At 38.7% G+C, this 21,903-nt stretch overlaps 2 protein-coding genes across 2 annotated transcripts in view; one reads left to right on the forward strand and one right to left on the reverse strand.

Moving 5' to 3' along the window:
- The window catches only part of LOC126419652 (uncharacterized), a 626,964-nt gene extending 620,693 nt beyond the window's left edge, over positions 1-6,271 (reverse strand). The window contains exon 1 of the mRNA XM_050086841.1: positions 5,579-6,271. Coding sequence (XP_049942798.1) covers positions 5,579-5,767 — 189 coding nt within the window. The 5' untranslated portion in view covers positions 5,768-6,271. The remainder of the gene's footprint in view (positions 1-5,578) is intronic.
- Positions 6,272-13,781: 7,510 nt separating this feature from the next.
- The window catches only part of LOC126418836 (eukaryotic translation initiation factor 3 subunit C), a 79,572-nt gene continuing 71,450 nt past the window's right edge, over positions 13,782-21,903 (forward strand). The window contains exons 1-5 of the mRNA XM_050085812.1: positions 13,782-13,890; positions 14,076-14,197; positions 18,659-18,791; positions 19,701-19,845; positions 19,948-20,090. Of these exons, the coding sequence (XP_049941769.1) occupies positions 14,102-14,197; positions 18,659-18,791; positions 19,701-19,845; positions 19,948-20,090 (517 nt within the window). The 5' untranslated portion in view covers positions 13,782-13,890; positions 14,076-14,101. The remainder of the gene's footprint in view (positions 13,891-14,075; positions 14,198-18,658; positions 18,792-19,700; positions 19,846-19,947; positions 20,091-21,903) is intronic.

The raw sequence follows: 21,903 nt of genomic DNA on the forward strand, positions 1-21,903 counted from the left end.
CGATGCAACTGCTCAGTCGTGAGTTGTGCTGTAATAAGTTAGCACATGTTTGTGTCTCTCGTTACGGAAATGGAACCGCATAATATTGCGCAATGGTATGCCATTTCTTTTTGCGTTAAATTGGGCGAAAACGCGACGACAGCTTACGCTAAGCTTCAGAAGGCTTTTGGAGAGGAGGTTATGTCGAGCTCAAGATTTTCGTTGGTATAAAATGTTTAGTGAAGGCAGAACGAATGTTTAAGACGAAGAGACTGCAGTGGACGACCATCAACCTCACGGACGGATGTCAACTTGGCCAGGGCGCATGAACTCGTACGATCTGATCGAAGAATATCTGTGAAAATGATTGCAGAAGAACTGAACATCAATCGAGAAACGGTTCGTTTAATAATAACTGAAGATCTTGGTATGACAAAGATTTGTGCAAAAATGGTTCCCAAAAATCTCACACCACAACAGCGAGAAACACGGAAAAATGTGGCACCCGATCTGTTAGAGCAAACAGAAATCAATCCAGAATTGTTGAGTCGTGTTATCACTGGTGACGAAAGTTGGTTTTTTCAGTACGAGCCAGAGACGAAACGCCGAAGTTTGCAATGGTGCTCAGAGGGATCACCCAGACCAAAAACAGCTCGCATGTCAAAGTCAAAAGTGAAATGCATGCTTTTGTGCTTCTTTGATTCCAAGGGAATTGTTCATAAAGAGTGGGTGCCTCCTGGATAAACAGTCGGCACCATCAACATTTAGCCATACTGTACATCCGAAAAGGCAAGTCGTAATTTTTGACATTACATCAAAGAAGTGCGATGATTTTTCTGACAGGTGGCACGGTTAAATATTTTCAGTGATCTTATTAAAATCCAACAAGCCAAAATCACAGAGAACTTTGGCTTGGAGTGGACTTTATTACGGAAGACATTTATTACTATAAATTATGAAATAATACAATTATTTTCGCATTAGCATTTCATACGAAAAAAAATTTCCTGACAACAGTTTATGAAGCAAAGATATTGCGCAATCGCATTCCAGCTTCGAGTAGGATTTCATTGTTATAGCTAAATAAAAGTAATCATAATCTCCCACGATGTGCAATATTTAGGCGTGAGAAGTAAAATTTATATATACGCTTAGAAGCCCCACTGTGGCTAATATTTTGGACATCATCCAGTCAACGAATGCGTCATTTTCCACATCAAAAGCTCAAGTCACTAAACTCCAAGCATCGGCGCCAGGATGGCAGCGGTAAAATTCAGGAGTGGGCCTAATGTGCGAGATAGCGCTCCTCATCCCCTGTTAGATCTTATCTGTCCTCCAAACTGCTGTAATATCATGTAATTCCAAACTGGGCCTAACGTGGACGTGATTGGCTTCCTATGTCGTCCGCAAGATACATGGTGTCCCACATAAAACTGGTACGCCTTACGTACTGGTTAATTATCTCTGCTTGTGAAGTGGCAACACTGTCTCGAAAGTTGGCTTCACTGCATTTTATCGGAAAGTTGAGTGCTGCTTTGTGTTCTTGAGTCAGTTGTGAGAAGATCGTATTGTCGAGATGTTACAGAAATGGAGCAGTGTGTATTAGAACTGGGAAATGATACTGTGGACTGTTACATAAAGATAGGTTCCATCAAGGAATGTAAAGAAATGTTTTAAGCGAAGTATACTGGTAGGAATCTCCCCACGACCAGCACTATTCAAGATCTATACAAGAAATGGAGGGCTGTAGGATCCGTTCAGAATGTGCAGATTTTTAGGTGAGCAACAGGGGACAGAAATCGCATGGACATTACAAGAACACGCAAGAGGTTATCGCAGCAGGTTCGTGTATGTCGTACATCGTGTATTAAAAAATAGGAAATTGAAAGCCTATCGTGAGAGTGTGGTACAAGAGTTGAAATTTGACGGTGGCTGTTATCATCAGTTGTCAATAGTTACCTGGCCCCCTCGCCTTACGTCGCGTCGGATGAGGCTTTGTTTCATTTCTCGGGTTATGTGAACACACAGAATTGCAGATACTGGTCGCAGGAAAACCCACATATTCTGCGTGAAGACTCTCTCTGCTCGGAGAAGACAGGTATTTGGTGTGCGTTGTCCGACATGTGCATTATTGGCCCCATATTTTTCAATTACACGTTGAGCAGTGTCAGATGTCTAGAGATCTTTGACGCTTTCTATTCCCAGTTAACAGACGAAGAGAAGCTAGATGCAGTATTCCACCAAGATGGAGCAACCGCTCACACGTCCAACCAAAGTACGGTGCACATCAACAACGTATTCCCTGAAGACAGACTTGTCAATAAAGGCTCTGGCCCCAAGGTCGCAGCACTTAAAATCGTGTGATTTTTATTTATGGGGCACCTAAAAAGCAAAGTGTATGCTGACAACCCTCGCACAATAGACGATCTTAAACGGAACATTACTACAGAAATTAACATGACGCCTGCAGGATTATAGGGTGTTGTTGGTGACGTCATCACACGAAGTCAGCGATGCCTTGATGCCCATGGACACCACTTCCAGCATCTGATACAAACAGGTAACTAATGTTTTTTAACATTACTATTCCCTATTGATTTTTAGTTAGTTCATTGTTGTTGAATGTGAACCGGAGACCTAGAAACGACGGAGAGGCTCCATCCCTGCAGCCATAGTGGTCCACAACCCCACGGCAACTACCACAGTCCACTTCACCCCTCCGCCGCCCCACACCGAACCCAGGGTTATTGTGCGGTTCGGCCCCAGGTGGACCCCCCCCCCCCCCCCCAGGATACGTCTCACACCAGACGAGTGTAACTCCTATGTTTACGTGGTAGAGTAATGGTTGTGTACGTGTACATGGAGAACTAGTTTGCGCAGCAATCGCCGACGACATAGTGTAGCTGAGGCGGAATAAGGGGAACCAGCCCGCATTCGCCGAGGCAGATGGAAAACCGCCTAAAAACCATCCACAGACTGGCCGGCTCACTGGACCTCGACACAAGTCCGCAGGGCGGATTCGTACCGGGACCAGGCGCTTCTTCCCGCTCCGCAAAGCCATGCATGCGTTAGACCGCTCGGCCAATCGGGCGGACCTACTTCATTGTTACTTGAATCTCGGGCGTGAGGCGTGCTGGTTTTTATGTGCGAAACCCTGTATTACGAGTATATCCGACAGGCACATTTGCCAAGAATGTCAGGACATGGCCTATGCTGGGCTAAGCGGCGCCTCACATAAAAGTTTGGGCGCCCGGACCTCGTTCGCTGACATAGGGGGGCTTGGGGATAGGGAGACAGGATCAACCATGCTACTGGCGACTCATTTATCTGGTACGCCGGCGAGTCCCCACATTCTGCGCTCCAGGAACGCTTTACCTCCCGCGGCTGACCGAGAGCCGCATCAAGACTCACAATGAACCCCTTGAGTGCGGAGTCGCTAGTTCAGTCTCTAGTAAGGCTCATATGAAAGTGCTGTATCAATAGTTATGACAAGAAAAATATTAGCTTCTAATGACTCACCATGTGCATCAGGAGGGCGACAGAAAATGAGTGCCCGGGCGGTGCAGAGATAAACCTTCTACAGGATTTATGTATTACACTTCACAAAATGGACACTGTCGACATTCAAGCAATGTTCAAAACAAACCATTAACTTGCATCAGAAAACTGAATGAAAACTGGTGCGCCACAGTGACCGCTAAGGTTCGCACTATTAAGATCGAAGCCTAGCCGCGCAAGATGTTCAACTGATTTGTATTATCGTGAAATAGGAGAGAGAGTGCTACGGACATGATACGTTTAATGGTGGACACCCCAACCATTAAAATCAGTGCGTTTTTCGTTGCGTGAAATTTCTCCTCCGATTGCAAAGTATTCTCTTGGCACCCATCTACATAGGGCGAAATCATCGTCATGATAAAATAAGAGAAATCAGAGCTCGCACAGAAAAATTTAAGTGTTCGTTTTTACAGCACGCTGTTCGAGAGTGGAGCGGTAGAGAAATAGATTGAAGGCGGTTGGATGAACCCTCTGCCACGCGTTTAATTCTGAACTGCAGAGTAATCACGTAGTCGCAGACCACCTTCTTGATGTCTTTCCCGACGGCGATGGCGTCTTGCAGCAACTTAACGGTCTGTGCCGCAATGCCAGAATCATGCTACAATGGTCTGACGAGCATGGGAGTGAACTCACGCTGATGTCTTGACTACCAAATTCGTCTGACAACGGACGCGATGGAACACGTCTGGGACGCAAATCAAGCACTAGCTCCATGGCCACAAACCAACGGGCGTAATGTACGGGAATTGCATAACCTCTACGTAGATATCATTGTCTACTCTCCTATCTGCAACAGACTGTTCAGATGTTGTGTTCACATTTCCGTCATAAGCGCATCTAGGCATGAAATTCGGAAGTTACACATGGGGTGTCTTCAAGTGGGATAACCCTTGCCGTGATTTTTCGTCGTTCGGTTTATAATTATGCAATGCGTTAGTGTGTAAACTCACAGATTGCAATTTAGTACACAATTATACCAGAAGCTCTCTGAAATTCAGAGAACACATTATTCTCATGACTGGTGTACGTATGGTCTTCCTGATGTCATGAATGAAAGAGTGGCGTAGGCTTTACACTATTAGTATTCAGAACATTTTGAATAATTTAAATGATAACATCAGCGGAGCAGATGGCCGAGTGGGTTAAAGCACCGCTTACAGGATACGGGAGGCGAGCATACGGATCAAATCCACCTCTGGTTTGATAAGAATTGATGAGCCGGCCAGCTTGCATGCAGTCTTTAGGCGGTTCCCCGTGTACAGCAAGGTGAACACCGGGCTGGTACCACCAGTTACAAAACGGGAAAAGGCAGAAGCAGAAGACGAAGAACACGAGCGGAGCATCCAACACGCAGACATTAAGCAAAAGTCATAACGGAAGCGAGCTGTTACACTTTACCGTTTTTTATTAGCTCAGATGTAATTTATTCCTAAAGATTTCCACCCGAGAGAAAAACGGTTAGCTAAAAACGAAATAGATGATTGATTATAAGAGGACGGTTTGACTGTATTAAGATAAGGCCCTTATGTGCGACAGACCCATAAAAAGGAACATTCTGATATCGCGTAACAGTAATCAAAACAAAAACGGGCATCTAGTACTTATTTGTCGTATAAGAAAGTGTGTCATTTCGACCATCACAAGCCCCAATATTACAAGAAGAAGCGTGAATGGAAATTGTGTTTTTTGTACCCATACAACAATTTTATTGAAATACTGACTGCACCAAGCTAACAATATCTCAGTGCATTGCGACTCAAATGTTTCAGCTACGAGCAGAATTAAACACTTGTCGAAAGTAATTTTTTTTTTTTTCAATTCTTCACAGCCATGTTACGGCGAGTGCACAGTAAGAAAAACAGAAAGAGCCACATGTTAAGATTAGTTTGACCACTGATTGCGATTTTACGTATCTTGAATCTTTAGATAATTAGCGGAAATGAGAAACTAATAACTATTTCAATCTTCAGATTGAATAGGAAACCGTCTATGTCAAAACGAGCACTGGGCAGTATGAAGTGCACATGTCTGTGATACTTACCTCCAGTTCGTTGTCGGCTTCAAGATGACGGAACGTAAAGGCACCGAGAATACAGTAGGTAACAACCATAGACACGAGGAGCACATGTGAAAACAAACATGTGCAGACTTTCCAGGTGTAGTACAGAATAGTACTACACCGGCTGGGACCTTCTTCTTCTATTTCCTCGATCATTTGTTGGCGCTGCATAGTACACGAAATACTACGTTGATGCACAACCCATTCAAGTCACAGTAATCAACATTTATTTGTTTAAATCAGCATTGCAACACTGCAAAAAAGAACACTAAAAACACGTAAGCTACGCAATTATAAGTCCGTTGTGTCAAGCAAATGTGAGTTACTTGGGTACACAGACAGGTAAAAGATCCCTTTTCATCAGGTCCCTATTGTACGGGAAGTATTACCAACACTGTACGTATCATTGTCATCTCGTGCCAGGCTCACTCGGTCTTTTTAGTTTCCTTGGCATAGCTGTCAGAAACGTGTCAGTCAGTTTTCGACCACGAGAAACAGTCATACTTCCCACACGCTTTCACCGTTGTTATAACGAAGGTAAGAAAACATTGACGTCTGTCCGTTGGTGCTGCTAGGTACGCTTAACATTTAACACTTGTGGAAGATGTGCAGAATGATTATAAAGTATTTGTTGCCGCAACTAGCAGCCCGCGCTCGCCAATAAAGAGCATTCGTTGCTCCTCTGGCTCTCCCTAGGCAACTAAAGAGGAGGCTCACGAACTTCGTCTTTACCCCTACTATATGTATTTTTAACTGCGCGCCTTTTTTTCAACGTCTGCCACACCATCTGTTTTTAAGAAGCAATGTGTTGTTTTTTTCTCAGTTACAGATTCAATGATTTCTACAAAAGGGTTTAGCAATATACTTCAACAAGTTCCCTGTTTGCCGCTACCTTGTCAGTTTTTTGACAGTAGCAAAGTTTGCGTCCAAGCTGCCGTCATAAACTTTGGTGAAGCAGCCAGAGATACCAAAGATTGTATTTTACGCACCAGTTCATTCGGCGGCCGCGCCACATAAAGTCTGTTAAATATCGGTATAGTTAGTCTGAGAAGTAATTCCTTCGGGTAGACAAAATGAAGTGACTCCCCTTAAAATTAATAATGTGGCGCTACTATTGGAATTTCTGCAGTGCCTAAAAGCAGACAGTACTTTTGTTACATACAGTTTATCATACTATCTCTGGATGACTGTATAAGCAACATCCTTGTCCATGTTGCAGACAGGCGTCTAAAGCTAGCGAAATGAGGGATGCTCAACTACCGGACCTACCGATAGATGGCTCTACCAGCTGATTACTCTCGTCTGTATTGCCCGCCATATTTGAATTTGCCAAGAAGTTTCTCTCGGTCTGTACGGTGTATAAGGAATTAAGGATTATCGAAATGGTGATTTCTTGTTCCGCTTTCAATTGTGCGAAGCGATGGAGTAAGGAAATTGACTTACCATTTCACAGGTGATAAGACTGCCGATACAATACGACAACAATACAGACTTAGTGCGTTTGCTAATTCGATGTTTTTCAACAGGTTTCCTCTAAAGCACCCAGAGCTGCTAAAGAAGTGGATTACTTCCGTGAAGCGGAAAGATTTTAAACCTAAGTCTTGCAGTTTTCTTTGCGGAAACCTTTTCCCACAAGATGATTACGTAGTGAGCTCTGGAACGTGGAAGAAACGTCTCAGATCCGAAGCAGTGCCATCAATTTTTGACTTTCCGACACATTTGATGCCACCAAATAAGCAGCCACGACGACATTTTAGGATTTTGAGTGACTACGATGCTTCTCCATTTGAGGTAGCTAATTAATTTCCTTGCTATGTGTGTGGTTTTGACTTTTGTGAATTTATTTCGTACGGACACTGATGGGCTACATAGGTCTACGCAATGTTGTAATACAGTTCCATATTTTTGTTTTTAGCGTTCTGTCCTGGAATCCGTGCTTGATTTGCCCTCTGCAGAAGCTACTGATTGCGTGGAGAATATTGTCAATGAGAATTCTTCCGTGGAAAGCATGTCCCATTTATGCAATGCAGAAGCTACGAATTGTTAGTATAAGGATGTTTTCACACCCCCAAAGTTTTCTTATAATATTTTTTCATCAAGCCTTGAGTTATTTCAATCATATATAACGAAATTGTTTCTTTATTTCAGAGTGCAGTTGGTTCTCAAGTAATTGATTGTGGTATACAGCCGAACGTAGAAATGGAAGACAAGCGACCGAAACTTGCAATTTTTTCTCAGACATTGTGCACGAATTAAAACGTAAACTGAAGTGTGTCCGTGAAAAACTTCGAAGAAGACAGAAGAAAGTGTTTTCCATGGATGACATCATAAGTTCATTGAAGGAGAAGGGGCATCTTCCTGAATAGTTACATAACTTCCTCAATCATCAGAAAGGAACACAAGTGGAATTAGTGTGCAATTTAGTGGACAACTCTCTCTTGTCAAAGGGTAATAGATACACAACAAATGTGAAAATGTTTGCGATGACTGTGTACTTTTATTCACCAGCAGCATATGAATACCTGCAAAAATTAATGCCTCTGACCCATAAATCATTGATTCCCAAAAGGGGGGCAAGTGTCGACTGTGAAACTGGCTTCTTAAAAGATGTTTTTAAGTAGGCCTACATTGATTCGAACCCAATTGTAAGGGACCAGTTCAGCAATTCATGTCTAATTGTAGACAGTGTGGCACTTAGGAAGCAAGTAGTTTGGGACCAAGGAACTAAGCAATACACAGGTTTTTTAGAGTTTGGCGGGGAAGTGCCTCAGTCAAAAGAAGTAATAGAGGCATCTGAGGCTCTGGTTTTCATGCTTGTCTCTATTAAAGGCAAATTTATATGCCCGATTGCATATTTCTTTATCAACGGTGTACAGGCAAATAATCAGGCCACACTGATAAAATCCGCTTTAGAGAGGCTGCATAGTTCTGGCATTAGGGTTTGGTGTGTTACATGTGATGGCTGCAAGGTAAATATAAGCACTTTACGTACACTTGGCTGTACTTTAAATTTTTCCAAGGGTGATTTTAAGAGCTACAATGTTTATTGTATCTTGGGCATGTCATATGATTAAGTTTGCCAGAAATGCTCTAGCAGAAGTATCTGCTATTGAGTCTCCAACTGGCATTATTAGATGGCATTTCGTTGAGCAATTGAACAAGGTACATCATCTCCAACTGGCACTATTAGATGGCCTTTCGTTGAGCAATTGAACAAGGTACAACAAGAAGAAGGTATGACATTTGCCAACAAACTATCAGGACAACATATAAGTTATGTAAATAGAAAAATGAATGTTTCATTAGCTCCACAGACTGAGTTCTAGTGTGACAGATAGTATAGAGTGTTTGAGGAGGATTGGTGATCCAAATATTAAAGGAAGTGAAGCAACAGTAGAATTTTTGTATAATATTGATAGGATTATTGATATTCTGAACTCCAGAAATCCATTAGGTAAAGGGTATAAGAGCCCCCTGAGACTTGACAACAAATCTTATTGGCTTGGTATTTAAAAAAAAAAATTAAATTAAAAATAATGGCTCTGAGCACTATGGAACTTAACAATTATGGTCAACAGTCCCCTAGAACTTAGAACTACTTAAACTTAACTAACCTAAGGACATCACACAACACCCAGTCAACACGTTGGTATTTTCAGACACACTGAAAATTATATCAAAAGCTTAAAAATCATTGGTGTTCCATTGCTGCTCCATGCAAGAAATATTTTTGCTTTTGGGATAATTTTCAATGTGCAATCAGTAAGGCACATAGCTCTGACAAGTATGCTTCGTGTTGAATCTCCTTTGAAGTATTTGCTAACATATAAACTGTCACAAGACCACATAGAGCTTTTTTTCCCCTGCATTCGGTCCAGATGTGGTTGGAACAACAATCCAAAAGCATACCAGCTCAAATGTGCCATGAGAAAGTTGCTCTTGGGTAACAGTGTCACTGCAATGAATGGGAATTGCTCAAATTTTAATGTGTGTTGTTTGCCACCTGTTTATGATTTTCATGCAAGAAAGCATGTAGTAGAAAGTGATGAAAGTGCTGCAGAAAATGAAGTAGAGGAGTGGTGTACACTTCTTGATGATAAGATTAAGTTCTCATTTCACAAGTAAAACATACTCAATTATATCACAGGGTATGTGTCATTGCGCCTTTCAAGGCAGATCACATGCAAAGACTGTCTTCACATACTGAAGCCACCAGTAGTTAAATCTGCATTAGAATGTGATTCTCTCTATGCTTTTCTCAATATGGCCAATAAAAATGCATTTGTAAATTTTGTTAAACGGGGAAAACTGGTTAAAACAAGTGACTGCATGTACTCTGTTGTAGAATACTCAGAAACTCTTTCAGATGATTGTGACTGCTGGGGATATGTGACAAACATATAAAGGCCAAGATTTTGCATTGTGTTAAAAATAAATTTGTAGATTACCCATTTCCTGCTCTTCATGATTACCGTTATGAAATTAGGATTGAGGACTTACATCAGACTCAACTTGTTTGTAAGATTGCATCCCTATACTCCTGCATACACTTAAAAACATGTGGAAAAAAAGCCTGCTGAGAAAATTTTAAACAACAAATCAAGTATAAGGCAGAAGTTAAATAAACTCATATTGTTTAATCATGTATAGTGCTCAAATTGGAAAAATTATGTAATGGGGCATTCCATGCAGATGAGTGCGACATTTTGACAGATTTTTTAAAACTATGTTGTCCATAGATTTGTTGTTGTGTAATGATGAACTTCAAAAGATGAATCACATTGAAGTAAAATTAAGTCTTTACATCCTGTGTAGATATTGTAACAAAATTATAATTGTTTATTATACAAGCTTATTTTAAGATGTTTGGTGTTACAAAATATGCACTTGCATTAAAAAAGGGTGATTTTTGTGAAATTAATGAAAAAAATGTGCTGAGACTTATTTGACAGATGGCTTTCAGTGTGAGAAAATATGTCCCTCAATAACTATGTTAACTTGAATTTTTCACTTTAAGAAAACAGTTTAATCACAGGATGGGTGTGATCTAATGAAGTATGCAGTGGCCCTATGTTTCAAACAGTAATGTTTGTGGATACTCTGCGACATAAGAGCAATAAAATTGTTACTCTGTTAATTCTTGTTTTAATACTTCCTATAATGAACACAATGTTCCAGTTGATCATAAGCATTCTTATTACTTTATAACCATTCTAGAATAAGGGGACCTGAGTCAGGCAAAACCTAATTTTTCTGAATTTTGTCCTTATTTTGTTAGGATGTCTTTCTATTATATTTTCCTGTGGAAAGGAGTGGGGGGGGGGGGGGGGGGAAGAGAATGCAAATAATCATATAGAATTATCTTTCTAGCATTGCAAAGTACAGAATACAGTGATTACAGGTACACGTGGAAATCTAGGAAATTTCAGTATTCATGTTACATGCCTAATTTTCATCAACATTTACCTTAATTATACGGTTACACTTTTTGCTGATTTGAACTGTGTACTACATGTTAAAAAGATTTTGTTTGGTCATAGTAATAAAAGCATTTCATTTTGTTAGTTCTTATGTCCCATACGGAACTGAAATTATCGAGTTATGATGACAAAGGAAGGAAATAACATTAAGGAATCTTACTTCACAGAAATTATGTAACAATGGTTACACTTTTTGCTTGTTAACTTTAACATAAACCATTTAGTTTTCCATTAAGAGTGAAAGCAGTTGCACGAGTCACATAAAGAACAAAGTTTCCCATAGGGAACTAAAGTATTTTACGTTTGAATTATTGCAGACCCAAAGTATTGTGATCTTCATATTTCTATTTAAAAAAGTTTGTAACTCAAATTCACAGACATTTTGGAATCTGTACATACATGTGTGTAGCAAGGTACTTTTCATGTGCCATGTGGAACCTTTAATTTTCTGGCTTAAATATAATTTATTTCATGAATTACCTTTAATACCAGCACTGTCTGAATGCATTATTTACCATTTAGAAGAAGAAATATTAGTGTACAGAATAACAAACCTCATGAAAAATGCGAGAGATTGTTCTGTACAGAACTTGGAATGGCTCGTAATCAATAGCAGGTAAAAAAGAAGGCTTCTATTAAACGTTCAAAGAAACCAGTCAGTACCTCTTAATTTGCCATAGAGGTGATACAGTAATAAAACAATTTACTTTTTTCAGAATTTCTGCTAAGTATTAAAAGTGTGAAGACGTATTCAATTAGTATTTGCTTTACCAATAACCTGTAGTACAAGCACACGTATAAGCAGATAATTATGGGAGTCAAGAGTTATGTTAAAATTAAAGATACTGACTATTATTACTTGCTCACAAAGCATTGTAGTTGCTGTACAATTTATGCTGTATGTGGTGTACCCAATGTGATTCCTGGAGTACATAATATTCTATTATCCTGTGGGAGTGCACTGGTACCACACCTACTGAAAGTACGTTTTGTTGTGGAATAGTTGTATCAGGTGTCTGTACCACAAAACAGATCTCCACTGTGACACCCTCATGTTCTTGGTATGCTATTAGCTACTATTACAGGAATACTCTTCACATGGAGGAGGAAGCATAGTGAGATTTTCTTTTTCATCATTTCCAACATTGTACACAACTTTCTTGCACTTTTATGTTATCACATTTTTCCCTTGATAATCGAAAAGAGAGAGAGGGGAAAAAAATTTAAGCGAGCTTTCATAACTGAGAACTCTACTTGCGTCATTTGTTATTTTCAAAATGTTACTCTCTTTCCCAATACTGTCCTATTTCTTCAAACCAATTTTGAATTTCTCAGATTATTACATATTATTTACTGTACATTGTCCACTAATACTTCTGTTGTTACCAGATAGTTTGTAATGTGGCACTACCTTTGTGCCACTGGTATTGGCTAGTGTACTTTTGCAGATAAGAAAATCGACTGGACTAGATTGTCCTGTCAGTATAGGACAAATTCAGACAATATGGAACTTTTTACAATAAATTTGCAATATAATGTCACCCTTGTCTCACACAGATTGTAGCAGCCATTGGGGTGCCTGCCTGGCCAGCTTCTGCAGTTTCCACTTTCAGGTTTGTTTTTTGCTTGGGCCGTATACTGACAACCACTCATTCCAGTGATTGACACCATGTCAAAGACTGGAACCAAGATTCACAGAAATAGAATTCTGTGGTTGCAAGTCAAAGTGTAATTAATTTTGCTCACTGACATGTTTTGAATTCAATTTTAAATTTGTTTGGGTGTCAGACTGGAAAATTATAGTTTTAAGACACGCCAACCTTAAAATTAACAGCTGTGATCGAGATTATTTTCAACAACTTCCTTCACTCCCTACATCATCATGGATCAGTCCAATACAAGTCATGCATTTAAGAGGAGCCTTAATGTTGGGCTTTGAGTTTATCTCATTCAAATGTATTTCTTGTCTCGTATCAAAGACTGAAGCACTGTTAAATATTGGTGCTTCTACCATATCACTCAGTTTAAATACACCGTGTCATGTACAGGCGTTAATAAAATCATGGCATTTAAATTACTGATCAAAGGGAGAGCCAAATTCGTAAGTGCATGTTGCAATTACAGTGTCAGCATGGCAATGCATCACTTCAGATAAAGAAAAATAACATTTTTTTCTGTTTATACGTAAGTAATACTTTAATAGTTCAGTTGTAATTTCTGTTGTCAGTAAAGATACCCCTCAGCAAACGATGTCAACTTTTTTTCAAGAGACGTCTTCACTGTTGTCCACACTTGATTTTCCGAATTATACCAGTAGTTAAAAGTTTCGGCAAGTAAGGTAATTTGTTGACCTCCATTGAATCTTAAATAGTGTTTTAAAACGGGCAAATAAGTAAAGCACTCATAAAATGGTAAACAATTTATAGGTCCGCTTGTCAAACTTTCAAAACACACTCGAATTTAGGAATTTCATAGCAGAACTGTCACTGTTTTTTCTCGCTAGATTAGAAACACTTCATTATGTTGATGTGTAGATATCTAGAACATCCAATATAAAATACTTATGAGGGCGCAGAACGAAAAACATTGTCATCCGTGTTTTGACACTTCGTTTGTTTGCCAAATTCAGATATGGCGGACACGCAATTATACAATGTCTTGCCGGCACGCGCTAGAGCCATCTATCGGTAGGTCCGGTAGTTGAGCATCCCTCATTTCGCTAGCTTTAGACGCCTGTATGTTGCAGCACGAGGGTGGTACGAGAGGAGTGTTTGTGGTGGTTGTTATGTGTTGAGTTTGTTTGTATAAATTTTGGTAGGTATTAAGCGGATTGAATTATTATTTTGTACAACTTACATCCGTGTTCAAGTTTATGCAACTCTCAGTGCAATATATGTTGACAAATTTACATTCCATATTGTGCAGTGAGGTTATGTGTTACTTAATGACAGGCGGGTTATTTATTATTTAGATTATGAGTACACAGTTTTGTTTTCCAGTATAAAGTCTCAAAAAACTACAGAAAATGAGTCGTTTTTTCGCGACCGGAGGTTCCGATTCGGAGACGGAGAGTGCATCTGATGATGAGCAGATTCAGCGCCCAACTGCCACACAGTTTACGGTGAGTTTGTGTGTTACGGTAGCAACTACCTAATATGTCGGTGTAGTTTTTCTTAGCAGTAATCACAGTCATAAACTGCTTTCTGCTTAGTAGCTTGTTCCAACATACAGTTGTTCATAGTGATCTACAAATGGGAAAATTAAAGCTCGTCGTTTGTGCGCACGAATAATACAGCAAGTGACCCGACTTGAATGTTGCAGCAATCTCCTAACAACAACAACAGAAACATTTACACACACACACACACACACACACACACACAGAGAGAGAGAGAGAGAGAGAGAGAGAGAGAGAGAGAGTGGTTCTAATTTTACAGAAGTTATGGCTGATTTTTATCTGTTGTTCATTTCATGTGTGTCATGAGGTAAGGTGAAGATGAACAGACTCTTCTTCACGTATCTCCACAAGACAAAACTCGTATGGGGTCATATTTGGCAGTCTTGAGGCAAAGAATGCAGGACAGTGTCTTGGAGTCTTATGCACCCTATTGAGCTATATTCATGGGAGACACTGCCCTGCATTCATGGCCTGCAGGATCGCCAGGCATGGCCCCATGCTACTTCTTCATGTAGGGATATGTGAAGGAAAGTGTGTTCATCTTCTCTGTACCTCTTTACATAGAAGAAGTGAAGGACAGAGTAAGAGTTGCCGTAACTTCTATGAAAGCAGATACGTGTTTAAAGCTTGACAAATTTAGTTATCATCTAGATGCTCTTCATGCTGCTGCTGGTTGACATACAGATGATTTGTAATAGCATAGCTAAAACTTCAGTATTTTGTGACATTTTGCTATTCATCCCATGTTTGTAGTATGTTTTTCTCACTAAATAATCCATAAGTATCATCAGTCTTGTGCTTTGTGATGACAAAATTTGGATGTAGTAGCTATAGAGATTTGAAAAGCCACTGTCATTAAGTTAAGGGAAAAAAAAAACCCTCAGTGTTCTTGTTGGAGGTGAACAAAAAATATTTACACACATTACTTTTCCAGTGGATACTCCATTAAAGATTTCAGTCAGAGTGATAAAATAAATTCGCAAGTGATAAATATTCTAAGCCATAGAGAAATTTAGCAGCTTTTAGATCAAATACTGCTAAAATAGAATATGTTACATGACAAAATTAGGTAGTTGTCGGTGAATGATGCAGCAACAGTTATGATGAAGTATCTAGTGTTATTACGTAAACAATCTGTGTGAATAAACAATATACTCATTATATGAGAGTTTGTATAAATGATTGATAAAATTTGTAACTGTTCAGCATTATGGGTAAATTTAGTAACTAGTAAATTTAATACCAAAATATGGGTGTAATTTTTATTAATTAGGCTGGACCTGAACTTGTAATTTGAGTGGGGGATTGACACCTGTCTCCATAAATTTTTTGTTGTGGTGATAAGCTGATGTCAGTACAACCTGAGGCCAATATTTAATGTGCTTTTATGTGTAAATAACTAAAACTGTATCAGTAGAACGTCTGTGTTAACATAATAAAAAGATGTCGGAAAGTATTTTGCGGGATACATGTATCATAAATCAACAACAACAAAATAAGAGAAGGATGGCATTATGAAAACCCTTACCAAATTTGAAGGAGCTGAATTCAAATAGCTCATTTAGCTATCCTGATGTACATTTTTCTTGGTGTCCGTAAACTACTTTAGATGAAACCAGTAAAGTTCTTTAAATGAATTAATGGTTCATGTCTGTTGTTATTAGAGCATTAATGTTTGTGCATGATTTGGATTTACCCATATAATTTCCTTAGAGGTAAATTTGAGTAATGTGTTGTTAAGTGAGAGCTTATATTTTATCATTATAATATAACTTTTAACTGTAATGGCAATAAAGAGAAGCTATGTTCCATTTTCGTACAACACTTTTGAAACCTTAATAAGGGCTGACTAGTTTAAATTCAGTTAGATATTTAAGCATATGTACTAGAGTTGTCAACTATAATAGTTGGATCATTCTTCTGTTTTCTCCTAAAAAAAAAATGACTTCCAATTGCAGGTGGTAAGTCTATCTCTTTGTCTGAGTAAATCTCAGACAAAGAGCATAATTTTTAAGCTGAGTTTGGTATTGTTCATTTTCACCCAGTTTAGATGTCATTTTGTCTTTCTCTCCATTAAAATCAAATATATTAGTGGAAAATAGTTGTGTGTTCACAGATTTACCCAAATTTATAAACTCCTTAAATATATTAAATTATTAGTAATGTTCTTGATACTTCTTCACAAATTATTAGAATATGTGGCATTGCAGAAGCATCTGATTCCATCCATCAATTTTGAGTCAGGACATCATCAGTATGGTGGGAATGGCTATTTCCAGCGTATATAAAATGACAAAGACATCACTACATAAACATGCCAACAAATGCACACAAAACATGAAAAATAAAACAAAATTAATGAGACAACTGTGGAAAATTGGGTGTTTAGGGTGGGGACAAGCTAAATATACAATAATAAAAAAGATACTGCACCATCCCAAAACAAATAATGTAAAAAATTAAATACCAGCATTCCACTACACCAGCAAAATGACAAGAATCGAACATTTTCCTTGACCTACAAAGCTCAACCACAGCTATCGAAACCAAAAAACTAACGCCTATAGTTTTGAAAAGTGGAACCGAAACTCCAGCAACTCAAAAACCCAAGTATCCCATAATCACTACATCAGTTAAAACACAATCAACGTACCATAAATATACAACACACAAAAACAATTCCAATGAAACCAAAACAAAAATTACTTACCAACAAAAGCTTCCGGCGGCAAGCCACCTACGTAGGCCACCACTTGCGCGTGCCCACTCGCGAAGGTGCGCGTGCGCGCTCCTACACACACACACACACACACACACACACAACCTTTTCTATGCTTCAACAAGCACTGTTACTGCACCAACTACCTAAACTCAAAACCACATTAGCACAGTGACAACCAAAACTCAAATTAACCCAATACTACACATCAAACTTGCCACATCCATCACCAGAGGGCACCATCAAGTACAACACTACAGCTTCTTACACAGCCAACTCAAACACTCCGCGCCTTAGTGACATCACCCACCACAACACTATTATGTCATGAGTCAGAGAAGACGGGCAGAATCGGATCCTTCTTCCATTGGCCCAAATATGTTACACCATTGTCAGGCCAGGGGAGAGATTTACTTTTGTGGCATCCTCAGTGCCAAACAGTTCATGAATGTAATAAATGTAAACAGGAAGTTAACTGGTACATACTTAGTAGTTTCTACATGAGTCACAAGTGTCTGTTCACATAATTTGTTGGTATTAAAATGAAATTAAATAGGTTTGTAAGTACTGCGAAAACAGATATTAGATGAACCTCGAGACTACATCATTTTCACTGTGTGTGTGTGTGTGTGTGTGTGTGTGTGTGTGTGTGTGTGTGTGTGTTTCTATATATACGCACAGTACAAACTTACCATGTATGGACTAGGGAAGGGTGAAACAGCCGGTAATCAATGAGATGTTCATAAATTGAGAAAAAATGCTCCAAAACCAATTTACAAAATGTATTGTGAGAAGTGTCGTGTCATCGTTGTTATTGTCTTCAGTCCAGAGAGGGGTTTGATGCAGCTCTTCATGCTACTCTATACTGTGCAAGCTTCTTCATCTCCGAATAACTACTGCAACCTATATCGTTCTAAATCTGTTTAGTGTATTCTTGAATTATATAACCATCTTATAACTATTACCTGATATGTTCCATTAATTGATACTATTGTCTTAGTATCCGTCGGTTTTTGGTACGCCAAACTGTTTGATTCTCTTGTTATTTCCATCTATAGTAATTGCATCAATTTGAACAATTTCTGTGGGTTATGTAATTTTTTGGACTTCAGCAATTTAGCAACGCTCTTATAATTTTGAGCATATCATGCTGGTTATGATGTAGACATGGAAACTTGTAATATTGTTGTTATATTCACAATTTTTGCTGAATAATATGTTTGAATATAACTTAATGTATGTTTTGAACAAAAACAGACAATTTTGACTCATTTATGGTTCTCTGTTTGATGTTTTAAACATTTCGTGGCCTTGCACTCAGCAACCGTGCATGCAATTATATTAAATGTAACAGTCAGCTAACTGGTTGCACACAAGTTTTTTTAAAAACCACAAAAATGACTGACTGTTGCACTTCATATAGTTCTCTGTTTTATTATTCATTAGATTCATATTTATGTTCCCTCTTTTGTGCAGTAAAATTAAATACCATGTACAGTTCTGCATTGGTGATCCATAAATAATTGTTATCATTAAGTACATTTTGTTTGTTATTGTGTGGACAGCTCTCCCAGTGGCATCATAGTGTGTGGTATTTTTCTCTACTGCTCACTTAAAAAGACCCAAACTTTGTGTAAACCGAGCTGTGTAGTAAACTTCCATTTTTTTCCCCCTAAACGTTGCAGTTTAGTGATGAAGAAGAAGATACAAAACGAGTTGTCAGATCTGCCAAGGAGAAAAGATATGAAGAGCTTACCAACATAATAAAGCAAATAAGGAACTATAAGAAAATCAAGGATATGAGCAGCATGCTGTCAAGTAAGTGTTTTAGTGAGCTGCATAAATATGTAAATGTAGCCCATATAAAAAAATTGAGTTATGTTTAATGTAAGGTATAAAATTAACTAAAAAGCCATAGTGATGCTGTTGCTGATAGCATAAATGGCAAACTTTTGGAGAAACCAGATTTTTTCCCCACTACCAAGGGTATATCCAGTGACAGGCAGGGAAGGGCAGCTGCATCCTCTGCAATCCTAGGGTGAGGATGGGAGGAATAATATATGTTGTTCACAAACTGTACTCTTATCATGCCCTGCCATACAGACAGGTGTATAAGTTCAGTATTGGAAGAAACTCAGACTATGTAATAGGTACTTACTAGTTGCAAATGCATCCAGAACTATTTGTTGTTAAACCTCAAAATGATTTTACATTTCACCTCCATTCTTGCAACTGCAAATGCCGGTTGGTTTGTGGTTTTAAAGAATTGTAGTGGCACTGTACTTACACTTCGTGATGTTTTTCCTCATGTTGCCAACCCTTGTCAACAATATGAATATAGAAAATATTAGCATATATCTGAATATTACTTGCCTGACAGTAAAAATTACATATCCTACACAAACTATGATCTTCCAGCTAAGTTCATTATAGGTGGTAAGTACCTATTATAAAGTGGTAACATTATTTGTTGGGTGATTAATAAACACAGATTTCAGTTTTTTAAGTTATTGTGTTGTGATTTTGAGAACACTTTTGTATTCCACCACTATTTGTGTTGACATATGAAAATGATGGTCGTGATGGTTAGTGCTAGAAGAAACGGGATGAACAGACATTGTACTTGGTTGTTTCCATAGAAAATATTTATCCTTTAGATAGGTGTATGTAAATTTTCATAGATGTTTGAAAATTTTCATCTTAGTCAAACTAAATTTTTTGTGGCAGGTTTTGAAGATCTACAGCGAGCCCATACGAAAGCTATCCCTGTTATAAATAAGGAAGAAAATGGACAGAATCCACGATTTTTTATTCGTTGTCTTGTTGAAATGGAAGATTTCATTAATGAAATGTGGGAAGATCGTGAAGGAAGGTATAAACCTCAAAATATTACACCCTGGTTACATATTTCCTAGAAATTATCATTTCCACTAAAATGTAGGTAGACTTCTCTGAAGCCAAATGTTAATTACAGGAAAAACATGTCAAAAAATAACTCAAAATCTCTGACATCTCTTCGGCAAAAATTACGAAAATACAATAAGGAATTTGAAGATGATATTTCCAAGTTCAGAGAAAATCCGGACCAGGACGATGATGAAGAAGAAGATGTTAAAGGTGAGTTTATTGTTTTAAATATTATGATGTTTATTTAAAGTTTCTTTTCTTCCTCTGCTGAACAAGTGCTTTATACTAGTGGTATTTTTCCCACTTGGTGTCCCCTTTCAATAACAAGATTTATATATACCTGAGCCCATCTCTATCTTATGGTAAAGATTTTTCATAGATGCCTTTCCTGTCCTTTTCTTTCTAGTACCTCCTGTAGAACAAGTTATCTGTTACTAAATTTTTAATTTTTTTTCTGCTGTACCACATATCAAATGTTTCCCCCCCCTTTTTTTTTTATTGGATTTTCTGTCGGACTGTATTTCGCTTACTAACATTGCTGTTGACTTACCATACAGTTTTGGAAACTCCTTTCTCAGAGGAAGAAAGGCTTCTTATCAGAATGAGATTTTCACTCTGCAGCGGAGTGTGTGCTGATGTGAAACTTCCTGGCAGATTAAAACTGTGTGGCAGAGCGAGACTCGAACTCGGGACCTTTGCCTTTCACGGGCAAGTGCTCTACCATCTGAGCTTTAATCTGCCAGGAAGTTTCATATCAGCCTACCCTCCGCTGCGGAGTGAAAATGTCATTCAGGAAACATCCCCCAGGCTGTGGCTAAGCCATGTCTCCACAATATACTTTCTTTCAGGAGTGCTAGTCCTGCAAGGTTCGCAGGAGAGCTTCTGTAAAGTTTGGAAGGTAGGAGACAAGGTACTGGCGGAAGTAAAGCTGTGAGGAGGGGGCGTGAGTCGTGCTTGGGTAGCTCAGATGGTAGAGCACTTGCCCGCGAAAGGCAAAGGTCCCGAGTTCGAGTCTCGGTCCAGCACACAGTTTTAATCTGCCAGGAAGTTTCAAAGGCTTCTTAGTCAGTGCTTGTACTCTTTGTATTCTTTTTCTTGCCTCGACTGAAATATTTCACTCTCGTACTAAATCTTCTTAATTTTAGCAGCTCAGCAGTCTGTCCTAACACTATTGATCAATATTGTCTTTGTTTTCTTTAGCCTTGACACAGTTCACGTACAAAGTCAGGGGTCAGTTCCATTGACAGGTTTTATAACTCTTCTTTCCTTGAGACCAGGGGTTTCCAGACTGCAGTATGCAAGGATGTTTCAGGCGGTACACGTACAAGTAAACAAACCATTCCCATATAAGTAAAATCATTCTCTTATTTTTAAAGTAAAATGATAGTGAGAAAACTGATTGGTAAAAGAGGCATGTATATAATGTTAAAGGAAATGGGTTTACTGCAGAATGTTTGTTTCGGACTGTACATAGGATACAGGAAGGTCGGATTGTACCCTCAGCACCCTCCCTTCATTGATTGTCATTGCCTTGGCCAGGAATTATTCATCTTGTATTGATGTTGGTGATATTTTTATGTGGTCTCGCCTGTATGTAGTTGAAAGTTTTCATGGTACTTTGCAACTGCTCCCAAATTATGTGGTGTACTAATGTGTGCCACTGCAGCAGTCTTTACACAGTAAATATTTTATTTTTGTTATTGTCACTTCGTTGTATGTGGCCCTATGATACTAACTTTATTGTGTGACTTGTACACGATTGTGTTTTTAAGTTAACGTGAAGTGTTTTTAAAGCCATGGAAGCCCCTACCTCCAAGGATGCAGTTAGAAAACATAAACCAACAGCTAACTTCAAGTATGATGAAAGCTACTGAAAATGTGACTTCATAGAAAAGGCTGGTACAGAAACCAGCGACGACACGATTCCCCAGCATGTAGTACAGTTAGAAATGCTTTCAAATCAAAGCACAAAGTGTTTTTTTTATGTTATCCATGTTCCATTTGTTATCCAAGTTCTCTGAGT

Source organism: Schistocerca serialis, chromosome 9 (assembly GCF_023864345.2).
Source record: "Schistocerca serialis cubense isolate TAMUIC-IGC-003099 chromosome 9, iqSchSeri2.2, whole genome shotgun sequence".
NCBI lineage: Eukaryota > Metazoa > Arthropoda > Insecta > Orthoptera > Acrididae > Schistocerca > Schistocerca serialis.